Genomic DNA, 27,387 nt, shown 5'->3' with positions numbered 1-27,387 from the left:
TAAACAAAAATACAATCATAGAAACTATAACGTACAAAAATACAGTCTTTCAAAACACAAAAGTATAATCTCTCAAAATACAAAAATGAATTATGAAATGATAAACAAAAAAAATGTGTTCATGGTATCCTTTGTATTGTCTTTGGTCAAGTTAAAGGACCTCCCTGACTTCCACAAATACATATGCAGTGGTGGAGCTCGTTCACCTTGACCCATGGACAACCTCAAACATGACATTGTAAAAATGATCTACTTTGTGATTATATGTTATATGATTTTCATGTGCTTTTTAAAATTACAATATTAGTATTGACATTGTTTGGGATATTTACATTACATTACAAATTTACATTTTATTTAAATATAATATTTTCAATTTTCTTTCAATTAATTTTAAGACACAAACTTGCAAAAACCTAATTTTTAAAAAAAACAGGCCATTTGGGCCTCAGAAGTCCTTTATTCGATGTTAAAAAACTAGCGGCCCATGATCAAATGTTATCATTTATATTATTTGGTTATATAGTTAAGCTGGAACAAATGTATTAAGTAAAATAACCTGTCAAGTAAGTTTTCAAATAAAAATGATCCAAATTCACAGTAAAACAATCCAAAAATCCACAAAACATTAAAGAACAATATAAATCAAATGTGACTGCAGAGTTAAATGTTTCGGGTCACTCATTAGGAATATGAGAAGCCATTATCTGGGAACACAGGGTGAAACACATCTGTGAACTGATGTCCTGTTCTGCACATTTCATCATTTAGATTATTGATATTTAGAACCATGACCTTGATTAATCATTTCACATAAGCCCCCCCCCCACGCGGTGGATGCTGTAATTAATTCCTGTTGTCCTTTTAGGAAGAAAAGAGCAGGACGAGGACGACTCTGACTTTGAAGTGCTGATGAAGTCAGCCCACAGCTTTGCAGGCTCAAGAGATGAGCTCAACCACAAGGATCACAGCCAAGACAAAACATCCAGATTAAAACAGCGGTACGTTGCCCAAAAGATGGGTTTATTATTTAACAAAATGTGTCTTTGTGACACATTAATGGAAGTAATCAGTGCCAATATAATTTTTTTTTTAAAAGCATTTAATATATATTTTTAATTGGATAATCGAAATTTAAATTCAATTGCAAGATCAACATTTATAATCATTATTTTTCAAGATTCATGCTGAAGAGGACTAAACCAGGCCTTGTGAGCAGCAATTCATCTGCTCGGCTTCTAGAAGATGTTGTTGTCGACAAGGATAACCATGATCATCTGATCCAGACCTCCAGAGTAAGTCCTGAAGCTTCATTCAGATTCATAAAACAAGGCATGTGATGTTAAACTGTCCATTGTGCCAATGGATGGTAGTCACATGAGGTTGATGTTGAGAGAGGCGTAGGAGCTGATGGAGGGATGTAAATTTGGGACACATCATAAGTAGGGTACCTTTAATTCATAGGGCGTTTCGGCCTTACTACACTAGACACCCTCATCAAAGGTGGCCAGCTACAGGTTGATCGAGCCTGAGCTTGTGTCCCATGCACAATCATGCATTACCTAGCGCAGCCCACAGGACTATGCAAGGCAGGGACGTCTTCTCCCCTGAGTCTAACCTTGTTCTGACCGTATACCTTGTTCTTTCTCCTCCAGGAGGGTTTTTCAGTGGGAGGAGTGTGGGGTGGGGCTATTGGGTGGGTCCTGATATGTTAACCCAGCAAGGGTCCTCCCACTTGAGTCATATCCACTGGCTGCTTTCTTTGGCTGCCTCAGAGACTGAATCTAGTTTCCTGTCTAAGAGCCTGTCCGTGGTAACCAAGGTCTATTAGCAGGCTGATGCTAGAATAAGTAAGTAAGTAAGTAATTTGTATTTATAGAGCGCTTTTCCAGACCAGGGTCACAAAGCGCTTAAACAATCAAAACAATACTCAATAAAAACATATACTTTAAACAACACAGGAGTTCCAGAAAATAACCACAAAACCTCTGGATCTCACTTTAACTGGATAGACTTTCGCCTTTTATCCTCTGTGTAGCGAAATTTCTTGCGCTCATAATCTTCTTTGGTCAAAATCTCCCATTAGTACCAAGTACAAGTACTGTGAAACTGGCTGCTGGACTTCCTTACCAACAGAACCCAGTCTGTCAATGTGGGCAACAACACCTCAGGAGTCATCTCTGTTCTGTGAGCACCGGCTCCTCACAGGGCTGTGTCTTGAGCCCGCTACTGTTTACCCTGATGACCTCCTCATTCAGAAGGACAACAAACTGGCCTACAGAGAGGAGGTGCAACACCTGGTGCACTGGTGTGAGGTGAACAGCCTGCTCTGAACGTCGACAAGACCAAATAAATCATCATAGACTTCAGAAGATCCCAACCCAGCAACACACCACTCCTGTTCAACGGCACAACGGTGGAGGTCGTCAGCAGCACCAAGTTCCTGGGATCAAAGCATGACACTTAACACCACCTCCCTGGTGAAGAAAGCCAAGCAGAGCCTGCACTTCCTGAGACGGATGAGAAAGGTGTCGTTCCTTCCTCCCATCGTCTTAACCTTCTACAGAGGGACCATTGAGAGCCTACTGACCAGCAGCATCTCCATGTGGTCGAGGAACTGCAAGGCCTCCGACTAGAAGTCTCTGCAGAGAGTGGTGAGGACTGCAGAGTTCATAATGAGTACACCCTCCCCCCCATCCAGGACGTTGCAAAAACACGCTGTCTGAACAGGGCCCAAAGAATTCTGTCTGACCCCACCCACCCCCTCTATGGACTGTTCTCTCTCCTGGCGTCTGGCAGAAGGTTCCACAGAATCCGCTGCAGAACAGAAAGATTTAGAAACAGCTTATTTCCTCTGGCCATCAGACTGCTGAGTGAAATATAGCTTGAGTTATGCACTATTTAAAATATTATGTATTTATTTTATTTATACTATATTGCACTATTTTTAACTTATTAATATTTATACTTTTATATACATTCATTCTATGCAATATTTAAATGTTAATATTTAAAAATGTGAACATTAATATTTATATTTATACTTTTATACACACATTGCCAAGGAATGACATTTCGTTCTTTCTGTGCAATGACAATAAAAGAAAGTCGAAAGTCGAAAGCTTCCATAGATAGCAGAGAACGTCCGGTGCGTTCTTGGCCCAGGTGCTGATGCAGATCTTGTACTTCCTTCCATTTTGGGGATCCCATCTCTATGAAATGCAAGGGGTTGAATAGGAGGAATGTCATATGGGATGACTAGCTGTTCTTGCCTGTTCCATGATGTGAACAGGCACATCTAGAACCGTGTTTTTGTGTGTTTCTTTTTCTTTCAAGGTTTTCTCTAGTTCTCTGCCTTTCTTAAGAGTGCCAACCGGGAGACTCTATCTGCATCAGAGGCTTTTTTCCACTGCTTTCTCAGCTGTCTTCTTTCTCTGACCAGTCTTTCCATCTATTGCTGCCTCCTGGATTTGTCCTGCTGTGCCCTGTTGTTGCTTCCGCTTTTTTGCCACCTCGTGGTTGACAGTTTGCCAATCTCTTTTTTCAACAGCTTTTTGTCACTTCACACTTGGTCTGTGCCCCTTCATCTTTTCTTTTTTCTGTGACTGGATGGGTTCCTCCACCATCATTTCTGTGCTTGTATACTTGTGACTTGGGTGCTGATGCTCTGCGAACTGTTCTTCAATTGACTGACTTGACTGGTTAGTTCGAAGGAAGTACTCGTCAACGTGAAGCTCTTAGGAGGAACCTTATCTGCTCTCTCAAGCACCCCCTCTTTCCTTGGTGGATCTTTAACCCCCTGTTTGATGTTCGTTTCTTCTAGCCACAGGTGCACACCTGCAGTAAGTCTCCAGCTGCTGCTGAGTTTGTCTCATGTACCATGTTTTTTTTCGTAGTCATGTCCGTCAAACAGTTTATTTGGAGTATATTTCCTCTTGTCAGCTGTCTCTCCAAGCTGTCACATAGACTTTCTTATGTTGTCAGCTGTCCTTTTACAGCAGTCACTAGATGAGTCCAGATATTCAGATTAATAAAAAATGAGAAGTCATTGAGCTCCTTCTTGTGGTCTTCCTTCAGTGCTGTATTTCTGGGTGATATTTCAGCACTGGTGAGCAAGATGAAACCCTCCTCTTGCTTGTCCGACGTCCTCCCTTGTGGGCTCTTTGTGTTTGATGTAATTGGGCCCAGGGTTACCAAAATGGTCAACCTCTACCTTTCCACAGGGGTTTTTCCCAATGCATTTAAACATGGAGCCTTTGCTCAAAAAGCCAGGCTTAGATCCGACCGACCTCAGTAATTTTAGCCCTATTTCTAAACTACCTCTGTTGTCCAAGATCTTTGATAAGGCGGTGTCTGAGCAGATTTTATTTGTTCCTGGATCAGAGCAACATTCATGAGATGTTTCAGTCTGGCTTCCGTAAACATCACTCCACGGAGACAGAAAGTGTCCAGTGACATCATGATGTCGGCTGACTCGGGTTAATACAATCTTCTGGTTCTCTTGGATCTGTCCTCAGCCTTTGACACAGTTAATCACCAGATCCTGCTGAGAAAACTGAGGGATGAAGTGGGACTGTCTGGGTCTGTGATACAGTGATTCTTGTAATACCTTTCTGGGCGCAGTTTCAGTGTATCTGCCAATCAAATGAGGTCTGAATCGGCGGATCTGTTGTGTGGAGTGGAAGGTTCTGTTCTGGGTCCTTTATTTTTTTTTCTGTACGTGATTCCCCTCGGTAAAATCATTCAGAGATTTCCTGATGTTTATAACCACATCATTGCTGACGACATCCAGCTCTACTGCTCTTTTGATCCAACTGAGCCCCAGAGGCTGAACAGCTTAGTCAATTGTTTGTTAGAAATCAAACAATGGCTGAGTGAAAACACTTAAATGGGGACAAAACTGAAACTCTGGTTATTGCTCCTGATGATAAGGTTCCAGGGTTGAGTCAATACTTGGGTGACTTAGGTCAGTCTGTAAAACTGAGCCTGAGAAACATTTCTCTAGTTCAACACTGCAGAAAACTGACCAAAAACTGTTTCCTTTAACTAAGAAAAATATCTAAACTTAGGAAAATGTTGTCATGTGTTTGAGTCTTCTCGTCTGGATTATTGTAACAGTTTGTTTTCATGTCCTAACAAGAAGGAGCGGTCTCGCCTGCAGTTGATACAGCACTCTGCAGCAAGAATACTGACCTGTTCTAGGTTCAGGACCAGAGGAGAGAAATCCTTCCAGGCTGTTGCTCCTAAGCTTTGGAACGATCTTCCTCTCTCTCTGTGCTTGATGGATCTACTGACTCCTTCAAGAAACATCTTAAGACACTTTTATTAGTTTTCCTTGTTCTCGTTTAATTATTTTCCTTGATTCTCTTGACCTTTTAGGCATATATTTTATCGAGTGTTGTTTTAATTATTTAAGCGCTTTGTGTCCCTGGTCTAGAAAAGCGATCTACAAATATTACTAACTTACTTACATGAGGTTGATGTTGAGAGTGGCGTGGGAGCTGGATGGGGATTTATTGAACAGGGTTAAATGTTGGGTGCCATAACAGAGAGGTACAGAAAAATCTCCAGAAGCCAGAGATCGCAGTGGAAGTTGTTAAATTAGTCAAATATATGTTGGGAAAGCAACACAACTCAAATGGATGGATGGATGGATGGATAGACACTTTATTGATCTCCTGGAGGAGAACTTATTTTGGCCAGTGCAGTACACAACACCAGCAGCAATGACACATCCATCCAAACAAACTCCTATAAATACATAAATAAATGTAATAAATACAGAAGATACATACAAAACATATAAAAGGCATAATTCTAACAAAAAGTAAAAAGTCCATGTTAAGCACAAGGGAGGGATCAGTTGTAGCATCTTAGGGCAGAAGGAACAAAGGATGTCTTAAAGCATTCCGTTCTGCAGTGCGTGGAGAGGAGACTGTTGCTGCGGTTACTCTTCTGAGCCGCTAAAGTGACATGCAGAGGGTGTCGAGGGTTACGCCGGATTCCCTACATAAGAGCATTCATCCTTTTCTCCGGCACTGCTCCCACAGAGTCCACACTTATCCCCCATCACAGAAATACATTTCCTGTTCAGCCTGTCCAGTTGGTTTTTGGCATTTTTGACAGTTGAATGATATTATTATTTATTAAATATATATTATTCATTTATTTTATTTTACATATCTTCATTAGTTTTAGACAAAAGTCATTCATAACAGGCATGTTTCACATAAATACCAAATGCTTCTTTAGAAGAGTATAGAACAGTGAGAGAGTACAGTACACAGCGATACCATTTTTTCTTTTTTCCTAGCAACTTACACATGTACAAACCTATTCAAAAACAACAGTATAACTAAACAGTGTATACAAAAATGTAAAATATAGTATGGTCTTGAAGGCACCATACAAATCCCAACGTCATTAATGCATCATGTGTGATGCAGAGAAAGTTGACACACATGTTTCTATTCATCAATGCATTCATAGTTTATTTATTTTAAAGAAGTAATCACTAAAAAAATCTATCTATCTTCATATATCAATATAAATTGCATATTATATATGAAGAAAAAACCCTGCTGATTGATCTTCGCTGACCTAAGTGAAACCAAGAAAGTAACTCAAGTTCAAAATGTCAGTTATTTTCCACTGTAGGTTAAAATACAATTTAAATGATGACCTGGTGAAAGTTGCTGTGTTTGAATCTCATCATGATGTGTGTGTTCCAGTATTACTACTCGGTGAGAGTTCTTCCTGGTCAGGATCCCTTCAATGTTTGGGTTGGATGGGTGACCCCAGATTTCCATCAAAACCACGTCAATTTTGAGATGGAAAATCCCCAAACTGTCACGGTCACGCTGGGAGATGAAAGTGGCAAAGTCAGAGAAAGGTATGTGAAGAACAATGATTATGAAACAGATAGTTTAAGGTGTTTTTATTGTGATTTATCTTCTACAGTGTGAAACGCAGCAACTGTTACATGGTGTGTGCTGGGGAGGCCACAGGCTTGTGTTTGAGTCGGAGAAGTGCTGGATTAGAAATCGGCTGTTTAATCGACACATCCTCTGGTTTGCTTACATTTACCTCAAGCGGGGTTGAGATGACAACTTTCTACCAGGTGAGTGACGCCTAGTTAGATTATCCACAATTTAATGAATCCACATTATGGTTTGACTCGCTGCTCTCTGCATTTGTCAGGTGGAAGCTGCCACTAAGTTGTTCCCTGCTGTGTTCGTCAAGAGCACCACAACCAGCATGTTTCAGTTTGAGCTGGGCCGTGTGAAGGTAGGTTTTTAGTTTTCAAATGATTGATCAAATATTCCGATTTTTTTGGAAGATACCTTGTTTTATGTTCTAAAGTGGGTTTTTTTCTTTGTTTTTTTCTCTTGTTTGATACCTTTTTGCGCACCTAACCTTTTCTCATGTCTTTCTTTCCTTATATTCTGCAGTATAGAAGTATATCAGTGACATCAGAATATTGGATGTTTGAATTATATATACTTCTGATTTTAAAATTTTGCTTAGTAATAAAACAAACAACAATTAATAACAATATTCATTTAATTGTTTTCAATAATTGAGTTATATTATTTTGACATTGAATTGTGAAAACAAATTCAACCTTACCTTATAAAAATAAATTAATGTATTCAATTATTCAATAAAAAATAACCTTTCAGTGTTAAAATGATTAAATTACATCATTTAAAAAAATAATTAAATGCTTAAAAAAACGTTTTCATCATTTGAAATGTTGACTGATAGACATCCATACAATAGACGGCTGCCTCACTGATTGATTCACTGTTTCAACTCCACCACAACATTAATTTTGTTTTTATATGACTGTCCATAAACATGATTCTAATTAAGATTTATTCTTCTGGATCAAGAACGTCATGCCTCTGTCTGCGGGTTTGCTTCGCACTCAAAGGAGAAACACGACAGCTCTGTGCCCTCAGAGGATCCAGGTCCAGTACATGAGCCCGGTCACTTGGACTAGAGTTCCTAACGAAACTTTAGACGTGTTGATCGATTGCTCTGACGCCTGCTGTGGATGGACCGTTGAATGTTGCCGTCCTGTTCAAGTCATCGCTCTTCAGATCCCTGATGAAAACAGGTCTAATCATTTTCCTATATCAATATGTTTGTCTGTGACAACACTTACATTTACTGGGTCTATTTCACAGATGTGTCGATATGTTGGAGCTGTCTGAACTGAAGGACCTCATGACCTTTCACTTCCACACTCTACTGCTTTATGTCTCTTTATGTAAGCTTGGTAACACCAGAGTTGCTCATGTCATCTGCAGTCATGTGGATCAGTCCCAGGTTCTCTTTGCCATGAGGAGCTCTCACCTGCCAGGACCTCTTCGCTCCGCTTTCTACCAGCTGCTCTCTCAGGTGTTTGTCTTCTCCATAACTCACTTAATGTTGAATTTAACGTTTTAAATGTTAAAACTTTTTTGTTGTTGTTGTTTTGAGGCATTACATTTTTCTTTGCGTCATATAGGTTGAATTAGATTTTTTTAAATTAAATAAGACAATTAAAAAATGGATTTGGTTTTAATTCCAATTAATCAAAAATATTATTTTTTATATTAAATATATTTTAATACATTGCTTTTAAAAAACAAATATAAAATGTTGGTATAATAGTGTCAAAGTACCAATGTATTTGATTAAACTCACTTCTGCTTCCAGTTTATCCATCTTTCTATCTATCTAAATCATTTTCTCTGAATGATCTCTTCACAAGAGAAAATGTGGATTTATTGTGTCTTTCAGAGACAAGGCAGAGAGAGGAAGAGTTTATTCATCTTAATGAACTTTGTCCTGCTGGCTGCGCTGTTGAAGGGAAGCCCCGCCCCTGCCGTCGCTGGGGTGGTTTAGTTGTTGTTTATAGAGATAGTTGTTCTTGCAAAGTGATTCAAACACAGGAATTCACTTCTTTTGAGTCCCAGATGAGCTTGGTTGGTTCTACAATACCTTTCTATTGTGTTTCAATCTACCGTCCGCCTGGTCCAGCAGCAGTGTTCTTGAAGGACTTTAGTGACTTTTATCTTCCATTATTCAAATGGAATCTGTTCTTCTTCTTGGAGACTTTAATTTTCATGTTGATGACGTCACATCTTGTTCTGCTAAATAACTTTTAACTTTAACGGAAGCCTTTAATTTTGAGCAACATTTTTCTGAACCCACTCATCAAAAAGGCCACATTTTAGACTTGGTTTTTACTCTTGGCCTGGACATTTTAATTGATCTGTACATGATGTCCATCTGAGTGATCATTCTGTTGTTTTGTTAAACCTGGACTTCATCCCTGTATCTAATCCCTTACAAGTTAGGTCTCAGAGGCGTGTCATCTCAGCCGATACTGCAGACAGATTTTCAGCTATGTTTGACCCTCTTTCCTTTGATGACTGCCTTAACATGGACAGTTTGATTCACTGTTTCACTGTTTCACTGATCATTGTGTTTAAATACTGGATCGGGGGCACCTATTAAATCGAACTTCAAAATTCAGAAAAAACTTTTCCCTTGGACAAATAAAGATCTCCTGAGTCTGAAGAGACAGCTGAAGAAATTCTTAATTGTGCAGGCTTTTCCTTGAATTTCTGGGACTCCTGTGTGTGTCTTATGTGACCCTGGTTTAGAAAGGCGCTTTACAATTAACCTTTGCTTACTTACTTATGTAATTCACATGATGATGTAGAAGCACATGATCATGAATAAAATAAAATGGTATGAATAAAAAAAGTTTATTTTTTAATTATTGGAATATAAAAATATATGTTTTAAAAACATTTTTTAATTTTGAAATAGTTCATTTTTTCGCTCAATTATTTATAGAAACAATCTTCGATATATATATTATTAAATTCAAATTTGAAAAAAGATCTGAAAATATTAAAATGAAAAAAAATATGAGTTTCGACATTTGAAATGTTTAATTCATTCAATATTGTGATGTCACTAATGTACTTCCATCTATAATATCATGTGCTCATGTTTAGGTTTACCTCAGCAGCCAAACCACATCCTCTCTCATGATGAATCGGGAATACATTGTCCCCATGACTGACCGAACCAAGAATCTCACTCTTTATCCTCCGAATGGAGAAAAACATCCGGCGTGTCTCCCCAGCACCGCAGTTAGCACATCCCTCAAACCAAAACTCCAATTCTCAAGTCCATGTTTTGTCTGGAGTTCTGAATCCAGGTGGGAATCGGCTTTCAGCGTCTGCCCAGAAATCCCTCTGGACACACTGAGAAAGCTGTCAGTGGAGATGCTGACTGAAGGGATTCAGTCTGTGGATCAAAATGTCAGAGATCCTGTAGGAGGAAGCGATGAGCTGCTGCTGGTTCCCCTCATTCAACTCTTCTATTCTCTGATGGTCATGGGATCTGTGGGGGACGAGGAACTCGGGAAAGTTCTGCATCTGATAGAACCAGACGCGTTTTCTGTTGGAACATTTGAGGGCGAAGAGGATCAGACTTACTGCGACAAAAGTGAAACAAGAGGGGAGAAGAGAAAAGAAAACTCCAAGAAAGGATTGCTTCTCATGAAGCTTTCAGAGCCGGTGAAACTTCAGGTGATGAAATCTGTTTTGTTCATTTTTCGAACATTATTATTTTTTATTTTTTTTATTTTCTTTATCTGGGAATTGGATGGTGTGATAAAACCTCACACAATTTGAAACGAAGGATCACCTCCTGACCCTAAAAAAATATTACACTTTATCATGAAAAATTGCCAGCTGTTTCATGAAACCTTATCAGTTGTTTCCTGAACCCTCATCGGCTGTTTTGTGAAACCATATCAAGCTGTTACAAGAAACGGGTTGGTGAGGCATCATGAAACAGCTGATGAGGTTCCATGGTACACTTATAGTTCTGAAAAGCCACAACATGGCACTCCAAATTTGGAAAATTATGTCAGCTTTCATCGCTTTATAATCTTTGGCTCTGATCTACTAATTCAGAGAATGCCATCTGGTGGCCATTTAACAAGAAGTCACTGTATCATGATACTTAATCAGCTGTTTCATGAAACCTCATCAACCCATCCATAGCGGTTGCAGGTGATGGGTTGTTGAGGACTCATTGTGTTTACACTACTGGCAATGTAGTCTGATCATCATTTTGAAAATGTATGAAACATAACTAACCTCTCATTCGCTGTTTAATGAAATACAGTAAAGTATAATACAAACTATTAACTAAATCTTCTTCCCCCAGCTTTGCCATCTGCTGTCATACCTGTGCGACTGCCAGGTGCGACACCAGGTCGAGTCCGTCGTGGCATTCTCCGACAGGTTTGTTCACCAGCTGCAGGATAACCAACGATTCCGCTACAATCAGGTCATGCAGGCGCTGAACATGTCCGCCGGGCTCACGGCTCGCAAGACCAAGGAGTTCCGATCACCGCCGCAAGAGCAGGTAGTCGAGTTCAAATCTGTGGATGTTTGACATCTTCTTATCTTCTTCTTGAACAACCGTGTCCTCAGATCAACATGCTGCTGAATTTCAGAGGGGAAGAACTACGAGAAGACTGTCCTTGTCCGTTTGAAGTTCAGCAACAACTGAGAGACTTTCACCTGCAACTCAGCAAACATTGTGGTCAATTTCTCTCCGATTACTTCATTTGAAAGATTTACGACCTTCACTTCATTCATGATAAATATCCTTATTACCTTTTCTTCTCTACAGGTGTTGAGTTGGACGTTAAAAGAGAAAATATCCAAGACGCTGCGACGTCAATGAAAGATAAACTTCTCAGTCTTGTGGGCAAAATTCTGAGATGGAAGAAATCTCTCTCTGAAGAGGATGGATGTAGTCCACAGAAACAAAGTAAGTGCAGTTCATTTTTCTATCACTTTTTTTCTTTAGCTGATATGTTGACGATGATCTTCAGGATTTAAGTCTTTCTTGATAAAAATGTCCAAAAGAGGCTCCAACAAAAGCTTTTCTCTTGTTTTGAATATAAATGCACATGTGTTTTGAGTCTTTTTCTTGCTTTGACATTATCTGTTAGGCCAAATTGAGTAGTCAACACTTTTTCACCTTAAGAAGAATAATATAAAAATCAATTGTTTGTAAATTTGTATCAGAAGTTTGCAGGGTGTAAAGAAGCATCCAAGTGATCATTAAACTACACAGACATACAGCCGCGGCTGAGAGACTTCCTGTTTTGTTCATTCACGATTTGCCAGCAAACACAATGATGTTTAAAACCTGCAAATCATTGAACAATAATTATTTTTCACCAAGAAACAATCTATTATAATATTTTTTAATTTATAATTTTTGTTTCTCTTGAAGAAACTCTCAAAAGACTGATCTTAGACACAATGGTGCGTTGGGCACAGGAGACGAAGATGGAGGATCCTGAGCTGGTCAAGGCAGTTTTCTCACTGCTGCATAGACAGTATCAAGGCCTGGGGGGTCAGATGGAAGCTGCTCTGTCTAAAACATACACAATCAGTGAATCTTCAGTCGAGGACGCCTTGCCTCTTCTCTCCTCACTCGGACAAATCAGATCTCTGCTCAGTGTGCGTATGGGGAAAGAAGAGGAGAAAATCATGATCAAAAGACTCGGGTAAGTCGCTGAAATACACATGTCCCTTTCTATTTATCCATTTTTTTTTTTTTTTTCTTGTTTAGTGACATCATGAACAATAAAGTTTTCTACCAGCACCCCAATTTGATGAGGACATTGGGGATGCATGAAACCGTGATGGAGGTGATGGTCAATGTCCTCGGAGAAGGAGAGTCCAAGGTGAGATTATTGATGGAACATGTCTAGGTGCGGCCCAGAGGTTACATGCGGCCCTCGGACTGTATTTATTTTTATGACATATTTTCGATGTAAATACTAAGGTTCACACTTTCTCAAATTTTGCAACATATGAGGAAAATGGAGAAAATTCATGAATAAAAAAACAGACGTAATTAGAGATAATAACGATGTATTGAAAGAATCTTGTGATTATCTTACTTATTATACTTTACTTTACTTTACTCTATCTTAAACCCCAGCTCTGCGATAAATATTGTATTACTATTAACAGTTTATAATGACATTTACCCTTTCTTTGTTAAAATTATATTCATTTGCCTTTTTTTTTTATTTTTTATTGTTAATAAAGTAAACGACAAATCTCTGCTATGTATTTGAAACACTTAAAATCATTACAAAAATAAACGTGTGTTTGATATTGTTGGAGAATTACTGAGCTACGATCATTGCTTGGTTTGAGCTGGGAACAGAATGTAGGGGGAAGTCTCCAAATGACATATCAGGATGAACACTAACCAGCCGTAATTCATTCCACTCTGTTCTAGTTTTTCTGATTTTGAACTTACTTCTTGTCTGTCGGATAATCAAAAACTTGCACTTTGAGTATGTTCTGTATTTCATCTCTCCTTGTACATGTAAAATAATTGTGAATTTGAACCATCTCTGATACCTGTTCTTTTAGTTTTCGTTTCAGACAGATATTGTAGCACAACAGTTGTAAACAGTTGAAAAAACTTAACATAATTCAGACAAACTACATGTAAAGAAGTTGAAGCTGTTAACAAGTGTGTTGAACATCTGTTGCTGCCTGTTGTCATGTTTGAACAGTTGTGCCAACACAGCAATCAGGAGATGATCCGAGACTTTTAAGTATCTTTGTAACACTGAACGTCAACAAGTGAGATGGAAAAACATTTTACTTACCTTAAAAATGACCATTTTAGAGTCAGTGAACACATTTTATGTTTGTTTTTTTTGTAAAGATTTCCTTCCCGAAGATGGTGGCCAGCTGCTGTCGCTTCCTTTGTTACTTCTGCCGCATCAGCAGTCATAATCAAGGAGCTCTGTTTGACCACCTGAGCTACCTTCTGGAGAACAGCAGTGTCGGGCTAGGTAAAGCATCTCTCTACTCATATGTAAGGTTTTGCTGCTCACCACAAACTGTGTTTCTAGCATCACAGTCCATGCGTGGGGCCACACCTCTGGACGTGGCAGCTGCGTCTGTCATGGACAACAATGAACTGGCTCTGGCGCTGACGGAGCCAGACCTAGAGAAGGCAAGTATTTGCACAAAAACAGAGATAGATATGTGTATACTTAAATATATGTCTCTCTATATATATAGATATATACATACATATCCAAAAATAATTTAATGTTTAACCCTTGTGTTTTCTCTGGGTCTAAGTGAATTTAAAATGTTAAATTCAACTATGATGGCACTAATTTACTTCCATAATTAAAACAAGAAAATTAGTTACATAAATCATTAGACACTCGTAAAGATTTCAAGTATTTGATTCTCTTGTTTCTAGATTAATTGTTGACATGTGTAAAGAAGCCTCTTGAAAACTCTTGTGTCCCACAAAAATATATTTGCCGGTTGTATTTGGCCCTCGGGCCTGAGTATATGTTTTTTAATTTTTGCTTTTGTATCATTTTTGTAACTTTTTAAATGGTTCCAGGTCGTCCAGTATCTGGCAGGTTGTGGCCTTCAAAGCTGCTCACTCCTTGTGGCTAAAGGTTATCCCGATATTGGTTGGAACCCAGTGGAGGGGGAACGCTATCTGGATTTTCTACGTTTCGCTGTCTTTTGCAACGGTAACTACAAAAATCAATAAGGCCGAACCTCCAGCATGAACGATGTATCAAGTGATGTTGTTGATTTTATTATTACTAACTGACGCTCGTTCATGTTTCTGCATTTCAACACCCACCTTTGTTGTACTTCTCAAGCATATGAGTCACCCAGAATACATGTTTTAGTGCCTGTGATGCTGTTGGAATACAAATAGAGAAAAGTCCAGAGGCAAGCATCGTTTAAAGTAAACTGCTCTGTCAGCTTTTCTAATAGAGGTTATTTCTGTGCTTTTTGTTCTTATTGATTTTACTCTGTGGGGCAGAACAGAAAAGCTGGGGTTCTTCTAGTCTTTGAGGTTTTTTACACGTCAGTCCTAGTCGCTTTAGTTTTTTATTTTGTGTTACATTCCAGATTCAGCTGTTGAGTTTTAGTTTGCTCATAAAATATTGGTCCACCAAGACATGTTATGTGACCCACTGGAAGGTTGGTTGAAAGGTTGGTTAAATAAAATTCTCGTTGATATTGTGACCCACAAAGTTCAGATCATTCTTATTTTAGAGACTTCCAATATAGGTGAAACTAACATAGGAAAGGAATTTAGAGTGTAAAACGCAGAGATAATTATGCCTCCAAGAATGACAATTTTTTAATTTATACTTGTCATAGATACTTTGTGAATGTAAAGAAATGCAGAGGAATGGTAATTTGACCTATTGTGAAGACTGTAACCTTTTTACCTGCACAACCTGGTTTCAACAGAGTTTTTGACTTTCCTACAAATAGACTGAGATTCCTACTTTCAATTCTAAGGCAAAGATAAAATGGAGCACAAAGTTTACGTTCTGAAAACCCCCAAAATAAAGTAAATCTGTGACATAGTGACCATTTTACTTTTTCAGTGTTCAAATACATGTTGAGGCCTCTTAATTCTCATTCTTAGACATGTATATACTCTCATATATAATATATATTTTTAAATAATTACAACAAGTAAATGAAAAAATTATATTTATTTGAACTTGCAGACTCAACATTTTATTTAAGGTATCATCCCTCTCAGTAACATTAACAGCTCCAATAATGCTTTGCTGCCCAGACAACTGATCTCTGCTGTCGATTGCTTTTGAATGTATACAGTGTAGATGTATGATTTAAATTAAGTATGTTAGCTACCAATCAGCCGTCACTAAATACAGCAGTGTGTAAAAAGGCATCATCAGTACACGGTTTTCTTCCCCCTAAGTGAGGACATATACCGAGGGACCACTTTAGCCCTTAAATAAGTAATGCTCTGGTGATGCAATATGTATCACAATACACGTTCAAGGATGCAACATATTGTGATACTGTAGTAACATGGATATATTTGAAGTATTGTCAAGAACTTGAAAGAAGTTACGACTTCGTCAAGAGTCGACAACACCAGTCATTTGTTTTAAAACAAACATACGTCCAAACATCAGCTTGCTGGAGTCCACTGTATCCTCTCGTCCTCAGTCAACGTCGTGATCTTTTGGGATTTCAATATTTAAGCTGCAGAGAAGGTATTGACTGAAGTTTAATTGAAACACAAAAAAACTAATAATGTGGATATTGGAGTGTCAATTGTACGATTAAGTAATTATTACATTTTAAACACACCTTAGTGAAATATAAACTGATAGAGTTCTGTTGTAAATCTATACAGTATAGTAGAGCTTTTTTTCTTTGCCAATTTTAAGGCTTTTGACATTTTTTCACATTGTCTTTAAATATTTTATTCCCAATTATGTGACAAAATGGATCCTTTTGTTGTTTTATTTATAAAAGGTGAAAGTGTGGAGGAGAATGCTTACATTGTGTTGAAGCTGCTGATTCGTCGCCCGGAGTGTTTCGGTCCTGCGTTACGAGGTGATGGTGGAAATGGTCTCCTGGCAGCTATAGAAGAAGCGATCACCATATCAGAAGACGCCTCCATGGACGGACCCACCTCGACGTCCAGAAGCAGCACAACACTGTGAGTCAAACTGATGATAAATATGGTATAAAATGTGTTTATTTTATGTCTTGAGTCTGAGTTGCCAGCCACAACCCTTTTTTTAATGTGGGATTCTCTCTCTATTTATTCGCGGCAGAGATGTTGTCCAAGATGGTGACGATGACCTCATCCACATGGGTCACGCCATCATGTGCTTCTATTCTGCCCTGATCGACCTGCTGGCCCGCTGTGCTCCGGAGAAGCAAGTGAGTGGAGGATCGCCGTCAGAGTCACACAAACATTCTTCACTGTTCAATTCTTCTTGACTCTTGACTCTTTTTCAGCTGATTCAAGGCGGCAAAAGAGATGCCATCCGCATGAGAGCTATTTTAAGGTCGCTTATTCCCATTCAGGATCTTGTGGGTGTCATCAGTTTGTCTCTACAAGTCCCGTCTCTATCAGAAGGTAAGGCTGGTCAGCTGGAACATATTATTAGATTCAGATGATATTTTTGGGTGGAAGTTTCCTTTTTTTAACCCGAATAACAAAAATAAATGTCTTAAATTATTACATGAAACATTTTATTAAGGGGCTCAAGCGATAGAATTTATGCTATCTATTCTTCGTATTTTTAATTTCAACCCTCAGTTTATTTTAGTAGTGTCAAACTAGCAGCTTGGGTGCCAAGTATGGCCCGCCAAGTCAGTTGATTTGTCCCGTTGGTTGGCTCAAAAGTAGATGAATGTTCATGTTGATGATGAAGGAATGGACGTTTGGTGAAGAAGGACAAAACATGGATTATTAAGATAATTTGAGCCTTAAAAGATGAAAATGAAAACTTAGACTCATTCTTCATATTTTTTATTTATTTTTTAATTGTGAGAATTTATTTTCCATCAAAAATAAATTCACAGGAAATTTTATTTTTTATTTTTAATATTGTGTTATATTAACAAGATTTGTCTGTAGTTCTTCAAGATTTTGAATTGGAAATTAATTTAATATAATATCAAATAACAATTAGAACTTTAACAATTAACATTTTCTTTCTTTAAAGAAATGAATGCTCTTTTTCTTTGACCTTGACCTAAAAAAAGTTATTTATTAATTATGTTTTCAGTTTCTTCCCATTGCCAATTCAATTATAAACTGATAAAAATACTGCTAATATACTTGGCCAATAAATCTCATTCTGAATTAAATATACCAATGGCAACATATACTGACTCTCAATGAGACAGAAGGAGCTTTTATATCTAGCTTCATTTTTATTTTTTCTTCCCCAGATGGTGCAGTTGTAGAGCCAGATCTATCGACCGTCTTCTGCCCCGACCACAAGGCGGCGATGGTTCTGTTCCTGGACCGGGTTTACTGTGTTGAAACACACAGTTTTCTGATTCACCTCCTGGAAGTGGGTTTCCTGCCTGACATTCAGACGGCTGGCTCCCTGGACACTGTGAGCCGCTGAAATAGTGTTTTGTCACCCGCTGCTGCTGCAGACATTCATAGAGTCATTGAAGAGGCGACCTTCGACTTAATATTGATCCCTGCTGAGAGGCGCTGCTTTAGAAGAAAAAACACATTTGAGGAAAAATAACAGCTGAAGATTGAAAGATAAGATTACATTGTTTTTCAGGGTTTTACATTGATGTGTTTTCTCTTTTAGGTTGGCCTGGGCTCCTCAGACATGACGTTGGCCCTCAACAGATACTTGTGTGTAGCAGTGCTCCCCCTGCTGACCAAATGTTCTGACCTTTTCACTGGTTTGGAGGGACATTCCACACTTGTGAACTCACTCTTGCAGGCGATTTACAGTCTCTCCAGGGCCTCAAGTCTGACCAAAGCTCAGAGAGACACCATCAAAGAATGTTTGTTGTCTGTGTGCAGGTACTTCTTTAACTTTTCACAATTGTTTTTATTGCTTAGATAAGACAATCACAGCATTATTAGTGCTACCCTTTCTTTTGTGTTAATATCGAAGATCAGGGATGGGCAATAAACATTATATATATATATTGTGACTGTTATACGAAGCCATCAAGCAAAAAAAAGAAAGCAACATAAATCATTTAATATAATGGGAATAAATTAACAAAAAGACATTCTAAAATAAGATCAGTCTTAATTTCATTTTATTTAAAATTTTAAAGAAAAAAAACATTCACAATTCATCTATTTTAAAAATAAAAATATTGAGTAAAAAGAATCAAATTAAAAAAGGAAAGGTTCTTATGCCATAAAATGATTGGTATTACTTTTTGTATACTGTAAATTTAATTATTAAATATGATGTAAAAGCACTAAGAAACTATTTAAAAAAAATACCCATAAAAAAAGACAAATAAAAGGAGAAAAGTGTAAGGACAAAAAAGCTCTCCAAACATGAATAAGCTCATATGTAGAATGAAAATCGAAAATGGCAGAAACCCGGTTACAGGTGATTGTATTCTGCAGACAAACCCTGAATGAAAATATAAAATCCACATTATTTAAAATTTTGTTCAGGAAAACAAAATCAAGCCGTTAAAATGAAACCCAAAATGTACATCCTGGAAGAAAGCATTTTTATCTCAGCAAAGGAGGTCATCAAGATTGGTATTAAGACGAGGAACATTGTTCATCATGTTCTGGAATTCCATCTGGATCTAGAAAGGCTTTGAGGGATGTTTCACTTAATCCTTTTTAATGATTATGAATATGAAAGCAGCTCCTTAGTGCAACTCTGATAGTTTTGTTTTCTTTCCTAAACTTATCACCTTGAATTCATTTTTTCTAGTAAACTTCATACATCTCTGCTGCAACCTCTCCTGCAACGAATCGTCTTTGACGTTCCTGATCTCACGGACCACAGTCGGCTACCTATAAAGGTCTCCAGCCTTCCACTGTTGAACTGTTTCTTTGTAAACGGGAGAATGTTTTTTTTATCTTCAGCTCTTGACCAGCCTTTATGAGCAGAGGTGGAAATATTACGCTCCAGATAGAGGCCATGCGGGTCAGAGCTCCGCCACTGAAGAGGAGCTCCACTTGTCTAGGAAGTTGTTCTGGGGAGTGTTCAGAGCGTTGGAAAAAAAGGTAGAACGACACAAGTGGATGTTAAAATGTAAGTTTCAGTTCATGATTGTGTTTTTATGTCCACACAGCCTGATGAGCCTCAGCTGTCTCACATGTGCGTAGAATGTCTGGCATCCATGGCGAGGGCTTTACCACCAGACCACATGGACCAGATGTCTCAGACTGAGAGGAAAATGTCTGTAGACTCAGATGGACACTTTGACCCTCAACCTGTCAACACAACAAAGTAAAACTTTTTTATCTTTTTTTTTGTATAATAACACAAAAATAGATGAATTTAACATATTTATTGTTATTATCTTTGTATTGCTTCAATCTTATTAGGCAGTAGATCTTTACAAGTTAGTTCCTTATTATCCTCTCCAGTTGTGTTCAAGTATCGACACTTCCTTTATTATTTATTTATTTTTATTTTAAATTTATAATTTGCTCTTGATTAAGTTGTAATCCAGGAAGATGTTTATCTCTAAAATAAATATAGTTGCACAAGCATTTTAGCTTCAACTATTAGAATAATAATAACATGTTATCATCACTAAATATTAATTATTTGTATCATTCTTCATCTTCATATCCATCATTCTTATCTTCGTCCTCTTCACATCCATCTTCCTTTATCTTCATAACCATCATCTACATTAGTTATGTTTTTTACTGGACACGTTTTACGACAGAAGAAGAACGCAGGAAGTATAATTTTTATGAACAGTTTTATGGTCTTGTTATGTCAAACTAGAGAATACTCAATTATAACCAGCTGCTCGTGGTAATGATCAAAATGATGAAACTGGAAGAGAGCCTAGTAGTGTGTGTGATAGAAACAAATAGTCAAATTTGTTTGAAAATCAATCTAGTTTCAATTTTCTTTTTTCCTCTCTAAAGCGTTTCAGTTCCTGAGCGATTGGAGGTCATGGTGAACAAATATGCAGAACATACTCATGAGAAGTGGTCTCTTGACAAGGTGATTTATTTATTTTATATTGTCGGTAAAAGGATCAGGCAATTTCTCTTTTATGATTGTTGATTTATGAGTTGTTGTTCGAGCAGTTTGCCAACGGCTGGGTTCACGGGGAGCAGCTCTGTGAAAAGACCAAGGTTCATCCTCTCCTCAAACCCTACAGAGCTTTATCGGAAAAGGTAGCATGAGATTTACTCATTTACGTGCAAATAAACAGAGAAATCCCAGAGCGTGTGTGTAATATGAAAGAAGAAAAGCCCATCTGTTATCTTTGCGTTATTACTCCTATACTCCTAAGTCTGTGTGGACGAGCGACACCTTTATGATGAATTCTTCTGAACTTTCTAGGATAAAGAGACGTACCGAGGGGCTATTAAGGAGACAATAAAAAGTATGCTAGCATTTGGGTGGACCGTAGAGAGAACAAAAGAAGGAGATGTGTTGGGCACACGCAACTCTTACCGAAGAGTCTCGCAGGCTGGTCAGGTATGTGAGGTTGAGTCTGGACAGCACATGAGTTTCAGTCCGTCATGTTACATGAAAATGTTTTGTTCCTTTGCTCTAATGAAGCTTCACAAATTTTGTTTTTTAAAGCTTAAAATAATTAATTTCCATCATCAACCCATCACTGTGACTCAAATCTTAAATAGAAACTTGACCCTAACAGATTTTTTAAATTTTACAATAATTAACCCTTAAAGTCAGTAACAATTAATATCTGAGCTGAAATCCTAATTATTTGAAACTCAAAAAGAAAACATGTTATTTTTGTTGGTAATTGGCTTGTAAGAGTTAAATAAAGTGTTTTTTAAGGTAAATGAAGGGGAAAAATATTCTGTGACTTTTTGATTAGTTTTTGACTGTCTAGAATTTTTATCATACACTAATCTGTATATATATTATCAATTCACTTTCTATTGAAAACCTTTTAAAAAAAAATGTAAAGTGAAAACGGAAAAAATGAGCAATTAAAACACTCGAGAGAAATGTATAATACAAGTGAAAACATTTCTGAATTTTTAATAAATTTTCTAAATATGACTCAAAATAGATTGCCATAATATTTTAGCAGTCCTGGTGGCAGGATTTTTATGGATTAGATTGACCTTCAACTACTCGAAACACAACAAATTAAATTAAATTTTTGGGCCAGATTTTGCCCCCATAAAGCAAGAGGATGTTAAATACAATGTCACTTTCACAACTAAACTAAAAATTGAAATATTTAGGAAAAACAAAAGTGTAATAACAAATGTTTCTGTTCTATCTTAGTTATCTTTTGAAGGAGCGTCAACTTTCAGCCCAAAACCAACAGACATGAGCAGCATCACCTTATCATGGGATCAGTGTGTAAGTTCCTCAGAGACATGAGAATTGTGATCAATTTAAGATAACCTATGATATCCCTTTATTCAGTGCCTCTGCTAAAAGATATACATTTAGTTTCTTTGTATTTGAATCAGGCAATGGCTGAAAAATTGTCTGAAAACTACCACAAAGCCTGGGCCAGGAGGAAGAAGTCGGAGCTGGACAGTCAAGGTTGAGCTTTTATCTTTAAACTACATACATTATATATATTTTAAACATATCTAATATTCAGTCGTCCTCATGAATTTGTATCTGACCTCCTTCGACAGGAGGACGCTTCCACTCTCTGCTCGTGCCCTATGAAACTCTGACCACCAAGGAGAAAGAAAAGTTCAGAAAAAGAGCACAAGATGTTCTGAAGTTTCTCCAGCTTAATGGATACACTGTGTGGGGGTAAAAGAATCATAATAATAATAACATGCTCGGGTACAGATTGTACCCTTTGTTGTTTTGTTTTAAAAACTAGTATAAATGTTGATTCCAACAGAGACCGGAAGACGTTAGAAATAGAAGTCTCAGCTGTATCACACCGCTTCGGCTACACTCTTCTCGTTCGGCTGCTCTCTTACTCAGAGAAGGCTCAGGAGCAACTGCTGGAGTTGGGTGAGTTGATTTGATGGCTCAAATAATTGAATATATTAATAATAATAATAATTGAGTCCACTTCAGTCACATTTAATTTTTGATAAATAACATGAAATATAGCTGATTTTCATGTGTAAAGTCATGGAAAAAATATTACGGCACCTTTTTTGTCTTCTTTCTTTTGCTCAATTTCTTGTTGATTTTAATGTCCAATAGAATGAAACCGTTTGTTTGGACAAATGTAAAGATATGAAACAAATTGAGAAAAAATATCTCTTCATATTCCATTTATAATAACCAATCAAGTTCTTACATGAATATCTAAAACATTGTATTGACAATTGTTTTTAGGCCTTCCATCTGTTAGTCACGTGAAACTCACAGGAGTAACCACTTGATAAATGTTGTTGATTGTGTTATCGCTATTTTCATAACCTTATATTATGGTTAATTACATTTTTCTTTTGTTTATTTGAATCCTATTATTCCTATCAGAGGTCATGAAAGCCAGAGGACAAATGTCCAGAGGGGAGATGGTTTCCCACCAACAACCTCTTCAATTTCTTGTTCAGGTGAGCGTTAACAAAGCAACATAATGTTGTTTATCTTTAAGTAAATGATCTATCGTAGCTCGTCAGACTGTCGCCAGGAATAAACCGTCTTCGTAAAACCCTTTTTTACGTCACCGTTTTACAAATCCATGTGGGCGTTTATTGTCATCAGGACATCGATTAAAGCGTCCCACGCAGGCCTGCCGGCAAATGGAAATTTTCATTGATGAGGACGTCATGAGTCAGAAGCAGTTAACCGAGACAGTGAGCGGTAGCATCGCCCACACATCCCACTCTGAGATGCATCCGCCTCACACGCTCGGATTGTAACCTGGAAGATTAATGTCTGGCTCATGTCACTCTCAGCAAATACTAATAATTAACAATCTGTGTCAGACTGTCCCTATAATTTTAATATTCTATTATTTAACTGATTCTTCAGAGGAAGTAGAATCTGTTTTTTTTGTGTTCAGCTGTTTATTTAATGTGTTAAGAGCTACAATTTTGTAACATTTAAACTAACGTTTATCTTTCATATTTAACCTTAAAAATGTCTGCCAAATCTAGCCCGCCAAGTCATTTTATGTTTTATTTATATTTGTGTAGTACGAGCAATCTTGGAATTTGTTTGGTGAAGAAGAACAAATGAAGATAAACAGGTTTATATGTACTCCACTTACCTAAATAGGATAAGGAAAAAATACATTTTTTAAGGATTTTAACTTGTTTTTTTTCACATTACATTAATAATAAATATTGTTTTCTTAAATTTCTAGTAGCTTATATCTCAACACTGCCCATTGATAATGACCACCAGGTTCTACCATCTATAGCTATGATAGTGACTGACAGCAACATTGCTTTAAGGCGTTCCATGTCTGTTAGTCACATGACACACACAGGTATTTGATTACAAAATAATAGTTAAAAGTAAACCACACTGGTATAACCATTTCCTTCAGTGACTGTCTGTGACGGAAATCTTCCAAAATACCATTAGCCAACAAAAGTGAACAAGAAAATAAGAGAAATGATAATGTTTCCTCTGGTATAGGTGGCACTTCCACTTTTGGAGCAGTTTGTAAGAAGCCACCGTTTGTACTTTCTGTCCCTCTGCCCAAACACCAACTCCTCGAAACGGGAAAAAGAGATGATAGCAAGGTTCGTGTTAAGTCCATTAATCTTCTTCATAGCAGTGTGCTGTGCAAGAAATGAATCTTGTTCCTTTGTGCTGACGTTCTGAATATCTCTTTTTTAATTGCTTTTTTATCACTCATTGTTTGCTTTTTCTCTTCTCACGCAGCCTCTTTTGTAAGCTGGCTGCTCTGGTGAGACACAGAGTCTCGTTCTTTGGTAAGAATTTGGTGGTTAAATTATTCCCATCGTGTTATTGCCACGTTTGTTTTGGTTGACCAGTGTATGTACATCAGTTGCATCAGAATATTGGTTGAATTTCACATTTCAAATGTTGAAACCTGAATTTATTTATTGAATGATGTTTTATAAGCATTATTTTTTGTTGTTGTTGTAATAATTGAATTAAATCATTTATTTATTAATGGTTTATTTGTTTTGTTTCTTTTAAATTATTTTAAATATAGTAGTTTTAGTATGGTTGAACTACTTGATTAAACCTTCAGCCAAACGTGCGGCAAGCAGACGATGTGATGGCACAGCTGCTTTAATTCATCATGGCGGAATCTAAAGCAACAGTATTCATTTAAAAAATATTATTTTTTTAATTCAAATATTTAATTTAAATTTAATTAAATTCAACTATTCAATTATTGTTTTAATTTATTCAATAGCAAGTTTAATCTTTAGATTTATTATTAAATGTTGATTTTCAATTAATAAAACAATTCCATTCTTTAAACAACAACACATTTTTAATAAAAAACTGAAAGTGACAACATTTGAAATGTTTAACATTAACCCTTCAATATTCAGATGACACTGATATACTTCCACTGGTCAGGTTTCAATAAAGACGTTGATTTTTTTTACAGGAAACAAAAGTGTGTTTTTTTCAAGCTGCCTTCATGCTCTGGCTCAGGTTTTGGATGCCAGGTAGCTAGGGGGCGCTGCAGCCATACTTGGCACAAACATACTCCCCCTCTGTCTGAGGTCACATCCCTGTCAGTGGAGCTTGCATGATCCCATCACTGGATGCTGCCTAATTGTTGTTATCACTCTTGTTCCCAAAGGAAAATGTCTCTGAAGCATGAGCTTTGAAGCAGTGATTGCTCCTCGACTCATCTGCCAGATTGATTAGTGGATGATTTACTTCACTTAACCTCTTTTAATATTGATTTGTGGAAGGAAACACACGCGTGCGTCACCTTTCAAAGTTGAAGCTCCAATTTTTTGCCACATATAAACCAGGAGTGTATAAGTATATCAGTGTCTGTAGAATATTTAAGGGTGGAATTTAACTTTTCAAAATGTTAAAATGAATGATTATTTCATTTGTTTTAGCTTTTTAAATTGTATATACTGTAAAAAGAGTACTGAGATACTTGATTGTGTGCTTCTACATGATCATGTGATCATTGTGTGGGTCACGTGATTGGCTGACAGTGTCATGATCTACAGTATATGAGGTGGAACACAAGCTTGCAGGTGTAAAATCCAAAGTGTACACCTGACCAGGGAATAAAACAGGAAACCAAAGGAAACAACTGGGAACCTGGAAAACAGAAAAGAAACATTGATGTCAAAATACGTGTGAATAAACAAGACATAGAGGGTGAATATCGAAAGAGAGACTTGAGAACAATAATTGACAATAAAACGACTTTTCAAATTCTATTACTCAATATATTTAAACATTATAATTAAAAATGAAATGCTCAGAAAATTCTGATGACACTGATATACATTACTTCTATAGGGGTGTCAAATTCAATCACACATTGGGCCAAAATACTTTACACCTTTAAGTCTCACAAAAATATATATATATATATATAAATATATATTTTCCCTCAACTCCAGTTTAATCCTGTAACTGTTGATGTGGATCATCTATATTCTTTAGCTAATTGATTTTGAGCTAACTATGAAGCGGCCAACATAATTGACTTGCCAGGCCAGATTTGGTCCCAAGGCATTGAGTTTGACACATGTCAGATAAACCTTTCGTTGAGTCTAAAAGCTCTTCTACTTTTAAGGACTCTGATGAGATCCTCTTCCGAGTCGATTCAAGAGTCTCTGCACAGCTTCTTCGAGGCGGCCGCCGTCGACCTGGAGGCGACGGCAGAGCATCTCTCTGTACCTGCGATCTCTGTCACCCAGAGCAGGAGTCAGGCGGCCAGAGCAGCGTCCAAGGTGCTCGGCTACACAACGTCCATCTTGATCCCGACGCTCACTTCCCTCTTTCAGCATCTCAACCATCACAGCACTGGGGTTGATATGTTGGGTAAGAATCTCTTCAACAAAATCTATAATCGTAATCTAAGTGCTGTTTATTATGTTATACCTCCACGAGTTCATGGATTTTACTCTCAGTCCTATTCAAGTATATTATTGTTGAATTAAAAAAATCAGCATTCAGAATTTTATAATTGATTATATAAATATTTATTTATTTTCTCAAATAGCTTTTAACATTCTAATTCCAATAATTCAAAAATATACTGTTTGTTCCAAATGTTTTAATTTGTAGCCTTTTAAATTCAATATACAAATGTTTGTGTACTGCCCTTGATATCCAAGTGTATTGATGTTTTCTTACAACCCTTGTATTAAAACTCTGCGGTAGATGGACTTAACGTGTGATTCTGTCATGTCAGTGGGCATCATCCAGGTGTCCTGCTACAGAATTCTCAACAGTCTCCACTCCCTCGGCACCACCTGCGGCATCTTCATGGACGGGTGATTTGTTTATTCTTTGTATCCCCAGATGAACCGACAGTTTAGCAACATTTTGACTTAATTACTTATTAATTACTGACTAACCTATCTAGAAAATGAAAAGATGGGTTGAAATTGGAGTACTAAAGGAGTTGCATATAGAAGTTTAGCATCAGGACCTTCCAAACATAGAGAAGATGAACATGCTTCAAGAGTCATGCAGCCCTCAGAGTACAAACGCTTCTCTAGAAATTGAGTGACTGTATCTCCCGTTCTCAGTTCTATAGTTATCAACTATTAATTGGGTTTTTCTTCTTTTATTGTTGGAAGACAATCATTTTGTTCATGTAAATAAATGTACACCCTTTTTTGGAACCAAAAACATCTCTGCGAGTGCTTCTTCTTTAGCAAGAAGCTACTCTGAAGTTTCAGACT

The 27,387-nt window shown here is 37.3% G+C and overlaps 1 protein-coding gene across 1 annotated transcript in view; it reads left to right on the top strand.

Annotated features, from left to right (window-relative positions):
* LOC148069805 (ryanodine receptor 2-like) overlaps positions 1-27,387 on the top strand; it is a 78,855-nt gene that overhangs the window by 20,368 nt on the left and 31,100 nt on the right. Inside the window, exons 22-58 of the mRNA XM_087803305.1 lie at positions 869-1,001; positions 1,181-1,295; positions 6,732-6,892; positions 6,961-7,120; positions 7,201-7,287; positions 7,896-8,122; positions 8,193-8,406; positions 10,020-10,598; positions 11,245-11,445; positions 11,514-11,625; positions 11,716-11,856; positions 12,328-12,604; positions 12,670-12,784; positions 13,789-13,918; positions 13,979-14,082; positions 14,491-14,626; positions 16,416-16,602; positions 16,721-16,829; positions 16,908-17,028; positions 17,850-18,019; positions 18,230-18,450; positions 19,340-19,430; positions 19,495-19,635; positions 19,704-19,861; positions 20,518-20,596; positions 20,683-20,772; positions 20,942-21,079; positions 21,866-21,943; positions 22,057-22,132; positions 22,231-22,354; positions 22,449-22,564; positions 23,042-23,118; positions 24,152-24,258; positions 24,401-24,450; positions 25,107-25,167; positions 26,271-26,518; positions 26,892-26,973. Of these exons, the coding sequence (XP_087659431.1) occupies positions 869-1,001; positions 1,181-1,295; positions 6,732-6,892; positions 6,961-7,120; positions 7,201-7,287; positions 7,896-8,122; positions 8,193-8,406; positions 10,020-10,598; positions 11,245-11,445; positions 11,514-11,625; positions 11,716-11,856; positions 12,328-12,604; positions 12,670-12,784; positions 13,789-13,918; positions 13,979-14,082; positions 14,491-14,626; positions 16,416-16,602; positions 16,721-16,829; positions 16,908-17,028; positions 17,850-18,019; positions 18,230-18,450; positions 19,340-19,430; positions 19,495-19,635; positions 19,704-19,861; positions 20,518-20,596; positions 20,683-20,772; positions 20,942-21,079; positions 21,866-21,943; positions 22,057-22,132; positions 22,231-22,354; positions 22,449-22,564; positions 23,042-23,118; positions 24,152-24,258; positions 24,401-24,450; positions 25,107-25,167; positions 26,271-26,518; positions 26,892-26,973 (5,416 nt within the window). The remainder of the gene's footprint in view (positions 1-868; positions 1,002-1,180; positions 1,296-6,731; positions 6,893-6,960; positions 7,121-7,200; positions 7,288-7,895; positions 8,123-8,192; positions 8,407-10,019; positions 10,599-11,244; positions 11,446-11,513; positions 11,626-11,715; positions 11,857-12,327; positions 12,605-12,669; positions 12,785-13,788; positions 13,919-13,978; positions 14,083-14,490; positions 14,627-16,415; positions 16,603-16,720; positions 16,830-16,907; positions 17,029-17,849; positions 18,020-18,229; positions 18,451-19,339; positions 19,431-19,494; positions 19,636-19,703; positions 19,862-20,517; positions 20,597-20,682; positions 20,773-20,941; positions 21,080-21,865; positions 21,944-22,056; positions 22,133-22,230; positions 22,355-22,448; positions 22,565-23,041; positions 23,119-24,151; positions 24,259-24,400; positions 24,451-25,106; positions 25,168-26,270; positions 26,519-26,891; positions 26,974-27,387) is intronic.

This window comes from Callionymus lyra, chromosome 11 (assembly GCF_982586985.1).
Source record: "Callionymus lyra chromosome 11, fCalLyr1.hap1.1, whole genome shotgun sequence".
NCBI lineage: Eukaryota > Metazoa > Chordata > Actinopteri > Syngnathiformes > Callionymidae > Callionymus > Callionymus lyra.
The sequence above is the reverse complement of the archived record's forward strand: the minus strand, read 5'-3'. Positions and strand labels throughout refer to the sequence as shown.